Genomic DNA, 14,978 nt, shown 5'->3' with positions numbered 1-14,978 from the left:
TTTCTTTGCCAGGCTCTCTCAAACACACAGCAGACCTACTGAGCCAATCCTCTCATCCTTCTGTTAACTGAGGCTCCTCCCCCTCCTGGTCCCCTAGGGAAGGAAAGAACTTCCTTTGCCCAGTTCCCAGTTCTTCCTTTGCCCAAAGCTTCCTTTGCCCAGTTCCCTGGATCGAATGGGAGAGATACAAAGAAAGCATTAAGACCAACAAGCGCTAATATATTAATTGTGTTTTATTTTAAGCTTTAAAAAATCTTTAATTATGTTTGTTTGTGACTTTTATGAAGTTTATCTCTGCTACCTGGCATTACATTGAATGACACACAATGTCTCAGTCATGTCTGATCCAGCCCTCAAAATGAATGAGTTCGACACCCCTGCTCTAGAGTCTAGGAGAGGAAACTCCTCTCTGCCCCACATAAAAGGTAACATGATGATTAGGTGTGCACCAGGGATGAGCCACTTCATGGTTCATTCCAAACCGGTTCATCCGACCCCACGGCACCCAAACACAAAAATGAACCAGCCTTTTTTCTTGGCAAGTGGTTTGCTTCATGTTTGGTTTGTTTTTCCAGACAGCCTGGCATGATTCCCCAGCCCTCTGTGCTTTCGGTCAGTTTCCAGTGAAACCGACTAGATGGGAGGCACCTGCTTTAAGAACATAAGAGAAGCCATGTTGGATCAGGTCACTGGCCCATCCAGTCCAACACTCTGTGTCACATAAGAACATAAGAGAAGGCCTGTTGGATCAGGCCAATGGCGTATCCAGTTCAACGCTCTATGTCACAGAAGAACATAAGAGAAGCCATGTTGGATCAGGCCAGTGGCCCATCCAGTCCAACACTCTGTGTCACATAAGAACATAAGAGAAGCCAAGTTGGATCAGGCCAATGGCCCATCCAGTCCAACACTCTGTGTCACATAAGAGAAGCCATGTTGGATCAGGCCAGTGGCCCATCCAGTCCAACACTCTGTGTCACACAGTGCCCCCCCCCAAAAAAAACCCAAGTGCCATCAGGAGGGGGGGGGCTGTAGCTTGGCCCCCCAAAACCCAATTTGCGCCAAATTTGTAGAGAAGGTGGAGAGTCCACTGAAGAGTTTGCTGCAAGTTTGGCATCTCTCGCCCACTCAGGGGCCATTCTATACCTTCCCAAACCAAACCAACCACAAATCATTCAGGAAACTGAAAAAAACACAGAACGAAATGAACCACTGAATCAGCAACCCAACAAACTATGAAACGAACCACCATTTTCACATTTCATATCCATCCCTAGTGTGCACCCATCTTGTGCACAAAGCCAAGCGGAAGGAATGTTCACTTTGCCAGACTAACATAGTACACCGACAAAAAGGGTGTGGAAGAATATACAACCAGGTTCCAAATGTTCACCTCTGGATTGCAGAAAGTTTGGATCAAGATAGGTTTGTCCCGGAACTAAAAATGATTGAACACTATTCTAGATGCACAAGGTGAATACAGAGCACAGCATACAGGTGAAGGTCAGGCACAAGTCAGGCACATACCATCTGAACTCCAGCTGTTCCTTCGGCTGCTCTGCTTGATGGGCGTGGTCCCTGGGAGATCGCAGGATGTGAAAATGGCATTTTGACCAGGAACCTGAACTAGTTCTATGCACTTGCCGTTGAGCTGGGAGGACAAAGCACAGTGCATGGGCTTGTAGGAGAAGGCAGAGCAGTAGCCTGAGAGACAGGCACGCTGGTAGAAATCCAACACTTTCTTTCTAAGAGGGGAGTGAAAAAAGGCAAACAGCCATCAGATATATATTTTGCACATATATGAACATATGAAGCTACCTTATACTGAATCAGACCCTCAGTCCATCAAAGTCAGTATTGTCTACTCAGACTGGCAGCGGCTCTCCAGGGTCTCCAGCTGAGGTTTTTCACACCTATTTGCCTGGACCCTTTTAGCTGGAGATGCCGGGGATTGAACCTGGGACCTTCTGCTTACCAAGCAGATGCTCTACCACTGAGCCACCGTCCCTCCCCTCAACACAGCTTCACTCTACAGAAAGAGCTGACTGGGCTAGAAAAACTACCCCCTAGATTCTAGTCAGGAATGGAACCTATTAGAGGTGAGTATTCCATTCATTCCTGTTTGTAAGTTTGAAATATCATTCCTTTCACATTCGTGGTGCAGGGATTTACAAACAATGAAACCCTTCTACCCTCCCCACATTTCTGAGAGACGGGACGGTTGCTTCCCCACAGCTGGAATTCAAAAGTCCCTTACGAGTGCGGCTTAGAAGCGGCGGCGGCAGCTTCACCCATGTTCATCCCCCGCAGAACAGAAATCAGAAACAGATCGAGTGGGAAAGCTGGGAAAGTAATGACTGGGAAAGCTGGGAAATTAAGCATTGCACATGTCTCTGCTCAGCAAGACTATTGCATCAACTAAGAGTCCAAACAGCTGTTGCTGTAACCTAACAGCAAGCTCCTTCCCTTTATTGCAGGGGTGGCCAACGGTAGCTCTCCAGATGTTTTTTTTTACTACAACTCCCATCAGCCCCAGCCATTGGCCATGCTGGCTGGGGCTGATGGGAGTTGTAGGCCAAAAAAACATCTGGAGCGCTACCGTTGGCCACCCCCTGCTTTACTGCAACGGTGTCACCAGCTCCGATTCAGCCAATAGCCATGTGAAACTGAGGAGCGCAGGAATCATTTAGAGGGACGATCACAATACTGCAGAATGAAATCTTTTTTTTCTCTTTAAATTCCTAACCCACCCGAGCCTCCCCTTCTCCACAACCAAGAAGACATGCAGGATGTGATAAAAGGGGAGAGGCGTGACCTGCATGAGTCAGGCTGTCCAGAGCTCTTCGGATCTCAGAAGTTACGCAGGGTTAATATTTGGATGGGAGTTCAGGGTTGCTACGCAGAGGCAGGGAATGGCAAAGCACCTCTGAATGTCTCTTGGTGTAGTGGTTAAGTGTGCGGACTCTTATCTGGGAGAACCGGGTTTGATTCCCCACTCCTCCACTTGCACCTGCTGGAATGGCCTCGGGTCAGCCATAGCTCTCATAGACCTTCTTCCCCTGTAGTGGTTAAGTGTGCGGACTCTTATCTGGGAGAACCGGGTTTGATTCCCCACTCCTCCACTTGCACCTGCTGGAATGGCCTCGGGTCAGCCATAGCTCTCATAGACCTTCTTCCCCTGTAGTGGTTAAGTGTGCGGACTCTTATCTGGGAGAACCGGGTTTGATTCCCCACTCCTCCACTTGCACCTGCTGGAATGGCCTCGGGTCAGCCATAGCCCTGGCAGAGGTTGTCCTTGAAAGGGCAGCTGCTGTGAGAGCCCTCTCCAGCCCCACCCACCTCACAGGGTGTCTGTTGTGGGGGAAGGAAGGGAAAGGAGATTGTGAGCCACTCTGAGACTCTTCGGAGTGGAGGGCGGGATATAAATCCAATATCTTCATCTACCTCACAGGGTGTCTGTTGTGGGAGGGGAAGCTAAAGGAGATTGTGAGCCGCTCTGAGAGTCTTCGGAGTGGAGGGCGGGATATAAATCCATCTACCTCACAGGGTGTCTGTTGTGGGGGAGGAAGGGAAAGGAGACTGTGAGCTGCTCTGAGACTCTTCAGAGTGGAGGGCGGGATATAAATCCAATATCTTCATCTACCTCACAGGGTGTCTGTTATGGGGGAGGAAGGGAAAGGAGATTGTGAGCCGCTCTGAGACTCTTCGGAGTGGAGGGCGAGATATAAATCCAATATCTTCTTCTTCTCTTGTCTTGAAAACCTTACATAAGACAGTTGTGACTTGACAGCGTTTTCTACTGCCAAAAAGGGAGAGCTCCTGCCGGTCCAAATAAAACTGATTTTTTTTTTTAATTAGAAGAGATTGTGTTTCCTTCTAAAAAAAAAAGGACTGTACGATTGCTTGCGAGAATTAGAACTCATCTTTACCTGTCAGGGGGAAAAAAGTTTCAAAACAAAAACAAAAAAAATGTGGGTTTCGAGGAGAGGGGGGGCACAGAACGACAAATCACTTGCTGTACTAATAGGTGCCTACCACAGTTACACAAAACAGACATATCGACTGCATGAATTCTTGGTTGCGCTTCTAGGAGGTGTTTTTGGTTTTCGAGGTATAGGTTGAAGTACTGTGAAAACCTGCAAAACCAGTTTCAGGCCAGATCACAGCTGAAGGCAACACAGGTATCAGGGCAGCTGTAGCACTACAACACCGGCTTCAAACCGCTGCAGAGCTACCGACGGCATGCAACCTAGAGGCCAATTCCACACATTGCTGGAATCTAATGATGTGCGGATCTGGTCTAGATCTTTCTCGGCAGGAAGCCTCCGCAAACAGCATCTCGCTACTGCTCTGATGCTTAAGCAGCTTTGAACTACCTTCAGAGAAACGGGAACTGCCTAAAGAACGCAGTTCAAGCAGAAACCTCACCAATAATCCACTTTATAAGGCCAGTGACTTGTGCAGGCGAAAGGCAAGGTTTCCTACCTGTCAGAGCCAGATAGCGGATAAATATCGGAGCCATCCCAGAAGTCTGTGCAGGCCTCAAGGATGATGTCAGCTGTCCCATGGGAAAGCATCTGCTCAGTGCCTAGCAGAGAAAATGGGGCCCATGTCTTAAGCCTGAAAACTGCTGGCTGAAAGACACATTAATTTTACAGATTTCTAATATTCCATTGCTCCCACAGGCACTGTGATGTATTTGACAAAGGGGAGGGGAGGGGAAAAAGAAGAGTATCCAAAACCAACCATTTATTTAAATGACTACTACTGACGAACATCAACTGCCAGCAACTGGGAGAGAGGTCAAAAACGTCTCCCGACTGAGCTTCCCATGATTTCAGGGGAGGGAAGTTTCCATGGCCAGCAGATGACTTGGTGTCTAACTAAATTATACACTGTTTACAGGTACACAGTGGGTCCTATCATGCAAGCAAAGTCTGCATGTACTGAAACTTCCAGGGACAAGGAGAGCCAGTTTGGTGTAGTGGTTAAGTGTGCCGACTCTTATCTGGGAGAACCGGGTTTGATTCCCCACTCCTCCACTTGCACCTGCTGGAATGGCCTTGGGTCAACCATAGCTCTGGCAGAGGTTGTCCTTGAAAGAGTGGCTGAAAGAGCCAGTTTGGTGTAGTGGTTAAGTGTGCGGACTCTTATCTGGGAGAACCGGGTTCGATTCCCCACTCCTCCACTTGCACCTGCTAGCATGGCCTTGGGTCAGCCATAGCTCTGGCAGAGGTTGTCCTTGAAAGGGCAGCTGCTGTGAGAGCCCTCTCCAGCCCCACCCACCTCACAGGGTGTCTGTTGTGGGGGAGGAAGGGAAAGGAGATTGTGAGCCGCTCTGAGACTCTTCGGAGTAGAGGGCGGGATATAAATCCAATATCATCTTCTTCTTCCATTCAGACTAGAACCAGAGCACATGAGGAAATGGGGCTTAAATCTTCCTTCCTGCAACATTCCCCCGACCTCAAGCTGCCCCGTTTAGGAAACTTGTGTACAGATGGGATATACCAGGCGTCCCCGGGTGTGGTGCCCGTGGGCACTGTGGCACTCGCCAACACCTTTCCTGGTGCTTTGTCACAGGAGCCTGCAGGCTCCACAAGATTGGAAACCCCTGAAGTTTTGGGAGAACGATGGATCTCCGTGGTCATTTCAAGTGAGGAAAATGGCACAGAAGGAAAGCTAAAGTCCCCTCTCCCTGTGCCCTGTGGTATTGACCAGTATCAGGCACTTAATTCCCCCCATGCCTGGATATTAAGTTTCATCAACAGAACCAAGAGCAGATCCATGCACAATGTGTCATACAGTTAAGCCCTCAAATTGCCTTCGCCCACCTGCACAGCTCTTGGTCATGCTAGAATGCAAAAAAAAAAAACCATTCCAGGCTTTTACATATATTATGTATCATTCTTTTCCCTTTTAAGCTTATCGGGGTGCAGCTATCAAAAATAACATTAAATTAAACCATCCTAAGCAGTTCTCACAACGATTCAGACCCTTCATATATCCTAGACATCTGCAATGCAAATGGGAAATCGGAATCAGACCTTTTACTTTATGGATTATCACAATATTAGATTGGATGTCACAATCAAATAGAATTTTGACTCCTTTGGACTGTTCATCAACTATACAGCCATTCCAAAGGACTTCCAACTGTGCTCAAGACTTGATCCTGGCACTCATAGGTGGTTCTGTAAGTGCTGTAAAAAACCATTCCTTAGAGCCTAGATGGGGATTTTTTTTTTGTCCCCAATCTTTACAGATACCAGAGGAGCACGGGTAAAAGGGAAAACAAGGGTGTAGAACATTCCTTCTCCACAGGAGTGCAGGATATCAGTTCTGCTGCCCAAGGACTAAAAGGCAGAAGGAATTATAACAAACAAGCCAATGAGATACTTTAGTATACTGGAAGTGCACTCAGCATCCTGGAATCCCATTACCTTGAGGCAGCAACTGGCACCATCCCACCAATTTTAGGATTAGGCCTCAGGTGAGACTAGAGTCAGCCAGGCACTGAGAAGCAGCCCCTCATCCAGAGACCTTCATAATGGGCACCTTACTGACACACAGACAAGCTTTTCCCCCTTGTTTCTCAGAACCTCTCCCTCAGTGCATTTCAGTTCTTAGAAAACATATCAAGATCTTGAATAAACATAGACATGCTACAAGACAAATGGCCATTGCTGGGATCATATGGGATCATCACATTTCTGATCACACACTAATCAGAGGACAACCAGGTCAGTAGCCTTACTGGTAGTGGTGTCTTTAACAAAAAGGCTGATCATGTGACTTAAAGGAGGTCTTCTCTTGGTGATGAATGAGAGTTTTCCAAGCATCATCTCCTTCACCATCTCATCGGAGGGCAAACGATAAAGGGCCAAGTAGTTCTCCTGCTTGAAAAGCTCTTTGGCACCAGGTGTAAAGCCTACAGAAATGTACAGGAGGAAGGTCAGATGGAGGCCCAGGAAACGTGTTGCTCACACCCCTCCTTGCCCACAATTCTGTCTTGCTGCTCTTGACTCCGCCTGTGACTCTCCAGGTGGTGTTTTTAACCCCACATTTCTTGCAGCTTAACCATATCAGAGTTCCTATTCACACTTCTGCCAATCCATATGTAATTAGCCTCCAGGAGCATATAGAATCACCATCCAGTTTCTAGTTGGTAGGTATTATTAATGGTGCCTCCAAAGAGGGGCTGCAACTATGACCGCCACAAACAATCTATAGTTATGAAAATACTTTCTTGAGCCACAGTAGCTGCATAAATCACAGAGGCCCTGCATATACGACAGAAAGGAGGTTTGTATAAATTGCAGGCCAAATCTAACAGTGGTCCCCCACAATCTGTGAAGCCACCGCTCGGAGGTCCCTAGATCTATGAGCTGGCCCCACAAGAAAGAAGAATGGATTGCTCTCAATCACAGAAGGAGGTGATGCAATTGTGCCACCAATGTTCCCTCTAAGCTGAGTTAATGTGAGCAAGCTAACGGTTTTTTAGTCTCCGGCGCACACATTTTTGTCTTAGAAGATAGAAGAAGATATTGGATTTATATCCCGCCCTCCACTCCGAAGAGTCTCAGAGCGGCTCACAATCTCCTTTACCTTCCTCCCCCACAACAGACACCCTGTGAGGTGGGTGGGGCTGGAGAGGGCTCTCACAGCAGCTGCCCTTTCAAGGACAACCTCTGCCAGAGCTATGGCTGACCCAAGGCCATTCCAGCAGGTGCAAGTGGAGGAGTGGGGAATCAAACCCGGTTCTCCCAGATAAGAGTCCACACACTTAACCACTACACCAAACTGACTCTCCTTAGCTCAGAAAAAATAGCCCCAAATAAACTAATTTATGCGTTTGCCAAATTGCTCAGTCACAACTAATGCCAGTAGCTCACCAAGTAGAATTTTTGCTCAGAATACTCCACAGCTTAGAGGGAACATTGCATGCCACATGATTATTTTTTTAGAAGCTCAGTAGAGAGCTGGGGCTGCCTGCTTTCCTCAGGTTCCTAGATGCAAAAAGAATGTGCCAAATGTGAGAGGAGCTGGCAGAGAGAGAACAGAGAGAGAGAGAGAGAGAGAACACACACTTAGTCCTGCTTGGACTATGGACAGTGCCATGCTATCTTGAGACCCAGTCAGCTTGTATCGATTTAGTACGGTAAAGTGCCCAAGCCTCTGCACAATGTTACTTCTACCAGGGAATGACTTCCAAAGACCTGAACAAAGATTTCATCATCCTGACAACGTATTGATCCTGCTGACCCAATGAAGAAAGATGTAGAGCAAAAGAAAAGAAGAAAGATGGAGAGCCAGTTTGGTGTAGTGGTTAAGTGTGCGGACTCTTATCTGGGAGAGCCGGGTTTGATTCCCCACTCCTCCACTTGCACCTGCTGGCATGGCCTCGGGTCAGCCATAGCTCTGGCAGAGGTTGTCCTTGAAAGGGCAGCTGCTGTGAGAGCCCTCTCCAGCCCCACCCACCTCACAGGGTGTCTGTTGTGGAGGAGGAAGGTAAAGGAGACTGTGAGCCGCTCTGAGACTCTTCGGAGTGGAGGGCGGGATATAAATCCAATATCTTCTTCTACCTCACAGGGTGTCTGCTGTGGGGGAGGAAGGGAAAGGAGATTGTGAGCCGCTCTGAGACTCTTCGGAGTGGAGGGCGGGATATAAATCCAATATCTTCATCTACCTCAGAGGGTGTCTGCTGTGGGAGAGGAAGGTAAAGGAGATTGTGAGCCGCTCTGAGACTCTTCGGAGTGGAGGGCGGGATATAAATCCAATATCTTCTTCTTCTTCAAAAGTGACTTTTTGTGCTCGTTAGCATTAAAGCAGGCGAAGCTTTTCTAACAGGGCCTGAGCAACTCAGCAAAAATTACACTCCACCGCCAACCCAACCAACCCTGTGATCAAGCATCATCCTTACCTATCAGCCTGGCAAGCTCACAGAGCCCCCACGGCACATGGACCGGCAACACGGCGTTGTGTGTTTCCTGTAAGGCGATGTTGCAGAGGTGGTCGGAGAAGCGGCACAGGCGTTCTGTCACACTCGCATTGCACAGGTTCAGCAGCACATTCAAGCCCAGGGGCTTCAGGGAGGTTAAGTGCATCTGCCAGTTGGAATCGTCAAACTGAATGCACGAGGGATTCTGCTGGTCCTGAGACAGGCTGAGCATCTCCAGGTGGTAATCGCACACAAAGTCTTCGGCTTCACACGCCAGTCCCTCGCTGTCACCCTCAACCTGACTCTGCATTCAAAAAGGAGTCAGGTTAACTCTTAATGAGATAAAGGGGGCAATATCTACTCAGCACAGCTCCTCATTACAGACAAGTGGTGCCACGTCAGCAGCCGTTCCCCTTCCCGGGGCATAGGGAGAAGCTTCATAAATTTAAGGAAAGTTAACATACGTAGGCCTCATACAGCCATTGAATTCTTCTGCCTAGCCAACAGAATGGCTAGCATTCTGGGGAGGGGGGGGGGAAGCTCACCTTTCATTTAAGGAACTATTTTCTAGCTCCTCTCCACCATTACGCTATGGGCCCCATTCATTCCCAGCCACTATGGATGTGGGAGACTATGCCCAGTGCCACATTCCCAGCAATCTGCACCACTGGTTCCCACAAAAGTGAGGTATGTCCCACTTCAAAAAGTTGGTGATCCGCTGCCTTAGAACTTGCAGATATTAAGCCCAACCCCGCAGCCTTAAGTGGACAGGTTCACAACATTTTGGATCAACAGGTGATTGTGCTTTCCCTCACGCCACACAGATTTCTCATGCTCAACATCATCCTCATTTTATTTATATCCCGCCCTCCCCACCGGAGCAGGCTCAGGGCGGCTAACAACACAAATCAATACATTCATTATACAGTATATTTAAACAGACTAATTTAACAGTTTAATTAAAATTCTATTAAAATTCTAAAACGATAAAATTAATATGCTGGTGCTATTATACAGATGGTGAGTTTACTTCTCTCTCTCTTTAGTCCCTCTCTTTAGTCGATGAAGGCCATTCGAAAAAGGATGGTCTTGCAGGCCCTGCGGAACTGTTCAAAATCCCGCAGGGCCCGCATTTCTTCCGGGAGCTGGTTCCATAGGTGTGGAGCCACAACAGACAAGGCCCGAGCACGGGTACTCTGTAGTTTTACCTCTTTCGGCCCAGGAATAGTCAGCAGGTTCTTCCCTGCTGACCTCAGCGCTCTCTGGGGTTCGTACGGGGAGAGACGGTCCCTAAGGTAGGCAGGTCCTCGGCCATATAGGGCTTTAAAGGTGATTACCAGCACTTTGTAACGAATCCGGTATGTAACTGGCAGCCAGTGCAGTTCACGCGGCCCCGGCTGTATGTGCTCCCACTTTGGGAGCCCCAGCTGGGGAGTCAATGATCTAAGAAACATCAGCCCTTTCCTCCTTCCCATGTTTCTTCTCTTAGTAGACCAGGCCACCATATCTGCTCTGATGCTAAGGTGGTCTTCCCTCTTTGCATCCCTTACCTGGACTGGCTCCTCCTCTCCTCCCTCCGTGTCCTTGCTGAAGCTCACATTAGATCCTGAAGGGTGCTTGCTTCGGCTGGATGTTTTCTTGTGGATATGAGTGTCAGACGATTTTGGGGTGTTGCTAATGGACCATTCGGTTCTGTCTTGCTCATTGACGATGCGAACTATGTCTGACAAAGGCCCTGAGAGCAGAGCATCCCTTTCATGAGGCTATAATATAGCACAAGAACAGGGAAACAGAGTAACACAGGCAAATCAAGACTACGTTGCTCAGTTTAATTTTTCCCAAGAAGTTGATCCCCTATTCCGCTCCCCCTTCCTGCTCTAGAAGAAGAAGGATTTAAGGGATTTCTCACCTCTCACTCTCTTCTCCACCCTCACCCCTCACCACCGTGCCCCACCAGTTTCAAGAATTCTACACTGCCTTGAAAGTCCTTCCAGACTGTATCATACCACAAAAACATTACCATACAGGTTAGGTTTTCATTAAAATCAGGGCTCTCTCCAGAAGTGTTTGAGAGCCAGTTTGGTGTAGTGGTTAAGTGTGCGGACTCTTATCTGGGAGAACCGGGTTTGATTCCCCACTCCTCCACTTGCACCTGCTAGCATGGCCTTGGGTCAGCCATAGCTCTGGCAGAGGTTGTCTTTGAAAGGGCAGCTGCTGTGAGAGCCCTCTCAGCCCCACCCACCTCACAGGGTGTCTGTTGGGGGAGAAGATATAGGAGACTGTCAGCCACTCTGAGGCTCTTTCCTTGAAAGGGCAACTGCTGTGAGAGCCCTCTCAGCCCCACCCACCTCACAGGGTGTCTGTTGTGGGGGGAGAAGATATAGGAGATTGTCAGCCGCTAGAGAATTTGGGCTAGCGTTTTAGCTTTGAACACCTTAATTGCTGCCGGAACTAATTGGTTGCCCCTTGCAAAGAAAAAACGGTTTCATTTGAGCAGCCGAACATTTAGCCAGGTTGACGGTGTCATTACGATGTGAAACCCAGCTTAACTTAATGTTAGACTTGTTCCTGGCCATTAGCAGTGCAGGACGGGTATAAGTTCCTGAGGAGCCAACCAGCAGCACCAGAAGAGGCACTGGATGCCCCCTGCTCGGGACAACAAAATACTCTGAACGCACTAAGCACGGGACTCTTTATCAACACAAGATCTTCTTGAAGAATTTAGAGCATCTGTTTGCACTACTGATTTGGTTTTTCCTTGCGGCAGAGAAACAGGACAATATCATTAGAACTGAATTCAGAAGGTCTTGGGCAAAGCAGCCTTTGTGATTCAAGGACTCTTGAACATATGAAGCTGCCTTATACTGAATCAGACCCTCGGTCCATCAAAGTCAGTATTGTCTTCTCAGACTGGCAGCGGCTCTCCAGGGTCTCAAGCTGAGGTTTTTCACACCTATTTGCCTGGACCCTTTTTGGAGATGCCAGGGATTGAACCTGGGACCTTCTGCTTCCCAAGCAGATGCTCTACCACTGAGCCACCGTCCCTCCCCATGAACATATGAAGCTGCCTTATACTGAATCAGACTCTTGGTCCATCAAAGTCAGTATTGTTTTCTCAGACTGGCAGCGGCTCTCCAGGGTCTCAAGCTGAGGTTTTTCACGCCTATTTGCCTGGACTCTTTTTAGTAGGAGATGCCGGGGATTGAACCTGAGACCTTCTGCTTCCCAAGCAGATGCTCTACCACTGAGCCACCGTCCCTCCCCTAAGACTCTTACCTCTTCTTCCATTTCTGGATGGCAAAAGGAACGTGTAGAGATCTCATCCGTCAGGTCTTCATGGCTGCTATGAGGAGGTTCCACCTTGCCACTAAAGAACAAAACCGTCTCTGGACTGGGATTAGGCCAGGACAGAATTCCTTGCTTATCCACACAGCAAAGCACCTAAAACAGGCCCAAGACATCCCACGACACCCCAGAGATATACAGTAAACTATTGGCAAGGCTGTGATTTAAATCACTGAGGCAGAAAAATTATCAGGCATAACATCTGAGTTTGCAGGCACAGGAGAGGAACGCTCTTCCAAGCAGCCTTGCCTTCACGGGTCTGCGGTTATTGAACAGAGCAAAATTTTTCAGTAGCCTCCGTTCTAATGGCAGGCTAATGTGCAGGTGCTATCACAGAAATGTTAAGATCTATACTTAGGTAGGAAGTAGCCCCCCCCCCCCCCCGTAGTTTACTGAGCAGGATTACCAGCTAAACAGCAGCAACATACAGTCTTAGCTGCCCTTGAATGAACCACTGGTGTGTCCCTCAAAAGGTAGTCTTCTCAATATCACAAAAAACATATTCATGTGCTCTCCAAGTCTGCAGTGGAAATTATGTCTAGGGTTAGGGCACGTTGCAAAGAATAGACAGAAGGCCAGGCCCTATAGCAGGTCTATGGTGGCATAGCTAAGGAAGTAAGAGAGCCAGGAGAGCCAGTTTGGTGTAGTGGTTAAGTGTGCGGACTCTTATCTGGGGGAACCGGGTTTGATTCCTGACTCCTTCACTTGCACCTGCTGGAATGGCCTTGGGTCAGCCATAGCTCTGGCAGAGGTTGTCCTTGAAAGGGCAGCTGCTGTGAGAGCCCTCTCCAGCCCCACCCACCTCACAGGGTGTCTGTTGTGGGGGAGGAAGGGAAAGGAGATTGTGAGCCGCTCTGAGACTCTTCGGAGTGGAGGGCGGGATATAAATCCAATCTCTTCTTCTTCTTAAGGAAGTCATCTATTCCAGATTTACACTGGATTGATTTCAGTCAGAGAACTCCAACTTCATCCCATTTTTCTAGATATGGGGAAAAACTACAGCCAATCGTTTGAATCTGGTCAGCTATCTCGCTGAGTTAGGGCTTACCGCTGCCACAGCTATGGCAGAAACCCGATGTACTTTATTCTAGATATCAGGTCAGTCTGAACACGTTACCTAAAAGCCACCATCCCACCTTACATAAGAGATGTCCTCATGGAACTTGGAATATTTTTTCTGACAACAAAGCAAACATTGAATGAATGGACCTGTAAAAGCAGGACATTAGGGTACCAGTTATTAGATCTCTCACTGCAGCCGTACTTACTGTGACAGATCCCAAGCTGTGAAGCAAGCTGGAGGTGAAGGTGAGCGTTGGAGACCTGCCCTTCAGAACACGCACAAAATGGCTCCAGATACACCGTATCATTTCCTGCCGTGAAAAAAAAAAACAGAAACCCACAAGGATTTGACAACTTCTCACAGGGAAGAAGAGGAACAGATTAGTTCAGAATAATTTAATTTTGAACCGTGATCCTCTTCCAAAAAGCTAGGATCACATACACAGATGCGACCAGGAGTCTGAAAAGATGAAACCAACTTGCTCGATGCAAACAACGATCTAGAAGTCTGCTTGGTCATTGCTACCTTTTGGGGAAAAGTTCACACAGAATGAGATTTGATTTTATTGTGGGTTTGCCGAATATCTGTACTGTAGCCCACTCAGGGAGCATTGCTATGGGATTGGATAAAAGTATAATAAATAACATTCTTAATTAATCTTATGTCAGGTCGAATGCTTTTGGAAACAATTTACTGACCTGGAATTTAAAAAAAACACACACAGGTGATATAACAATCCCCACTTTGCTGAAGATATGACACACAAGTAGAAAGTGCACCATGAATGACTCATCATATTGACTTAAATTGGTTATGCAACTGGAGACTTTTGGAGACCTCTCTTTCCCACATGAAAGAGAAATTCCAGGACTAGAACAGTCTTTAGTGACATGTTCCATTCTGAAGAATGGAGAGCCATTGGTGTAGTGGTTAAGTGTGCGGACTCTTATCTGGGAGAACCGGGTTTGATTCCCCACTCCTCCACTTGCACCTGCTGGCATGGCCTTGGGTCAGCCATAGCTCTGGCAGAGGTTGTCCTTGAAAGGGCAGCTGCTGTGAGAGCCCTCTCCAGTCCCACCCACCTCACAGGGTGTCTGTTGTGGGGGAGGAAGGGAAAGGAGATTGTGAGCCACTCTGAGACTCTTCGGAGTGGAGGGCGGGATATAAATCCAATATCTTCATCTACCTCACAGGGTGTCTGTTGTGGGGGAGGAAGGGAAAGGAGATTGTGAGCCGCTCTGAGACTCTTCGGAGTGGAGGGCGGGATATAAATCCAATATCATCATCTACCTCACAGGGTCTCTGTTGTGGGGGAGGAAGGGAAAGGAGATTGTGATCCGCTCTGAGACTCTTCAGAGTGGAGGGCGGGATATAGATCCAATATCATCTTCTTATCTGGGAGAACCGGGTTTGATTCCCCACTCCTCCACTTGCAGCTGCTGGAATGGCCTTGGGTCAGCCATAGCTCTGGCAGAGGTTGTCCTTGAAAGGGCAGCTGCTGTGAGAGCCCTCTCCAGCCCCACCCACCTCACGGGGTGTCTGTTGTGGGGGAGGAAGGGAAAGGAGATTGTGAGCCGCTCTGAGACTCTTCGGAGTGGAGGACGGGATATAAATCCAATATCTTCTTCATCT

At 48.1% G+C, this 14,978-nt stretch overlaps 1 protein-coding gene across 5 annotated transcripts in view; it reads right to left on the bottom strand.

Annotated features, from left to right (window-relative positions):
• TMEM94 (transmembrane protein 94) overlaps positions 1 to 14,978 on the bottom strand; it is a 146,448-nt gene that overhangs the window by 43,700 nt on the left and 87,770 nt on the right. For all 5 annotated transcript variants that reach the window (XM_060251944.1, XM_060251941.1, XM_060251940.1 and 2 more), the window contains 7 exons: positions 13,552 to 13,656; positions 12,215 to 12,379; positions 10,489 to 10,701; positions 8,921 to 9,242; positions 6,755 to 6,928; positions 4,486 to 4,588; positions 1,528 to 1,745 (listed from right to left, as the gene is read on the bottom strand). In XM_060251944.1, the coding sequence (XP_060107927.1) occupies positions 1,528 to 1,745; positions 4,486 to 4,588; positions 6,755 to 6,928; positions 8,921 to 9,242; positions 10,489 to 10,701; positions 12,215 to 12,379; positions 13,552 to 13,656 (1,300 nt within the window). The remainder of the gene's footprint in view (positions 1 to 1,527; positions 1,746 to 4,485; positions 4,589 to 6,754; positions 6,929 to 8,920; positions 9,243 to 10,488; positions 10,702 to 12,214; positions 12,380 to 13,551; positions 13,657 to 14,978) is intronic.

This window comes from Heteronotia binoei, chromosome 13, assembly GCF_032191835.1.
Source record: "Heteronotia binoei isolate CCM8104 ecotype False Entrance Well chromosome 13, APGP_CSIRO_Hbin_v1, whole genome shotgun sequence".
NCBI classification, from domain to species: Eukaryota; Metazoa; Chordata; class Lepidosauria; order Squamata; family Gekkonidae; genus Heteronotia; species Heteronotia binoei.
The sequence above is the reverse complement of the archived record's forward strand: the minus strand, read 5'-3'. Positions and strand labels throughout refer to the sequence as shown.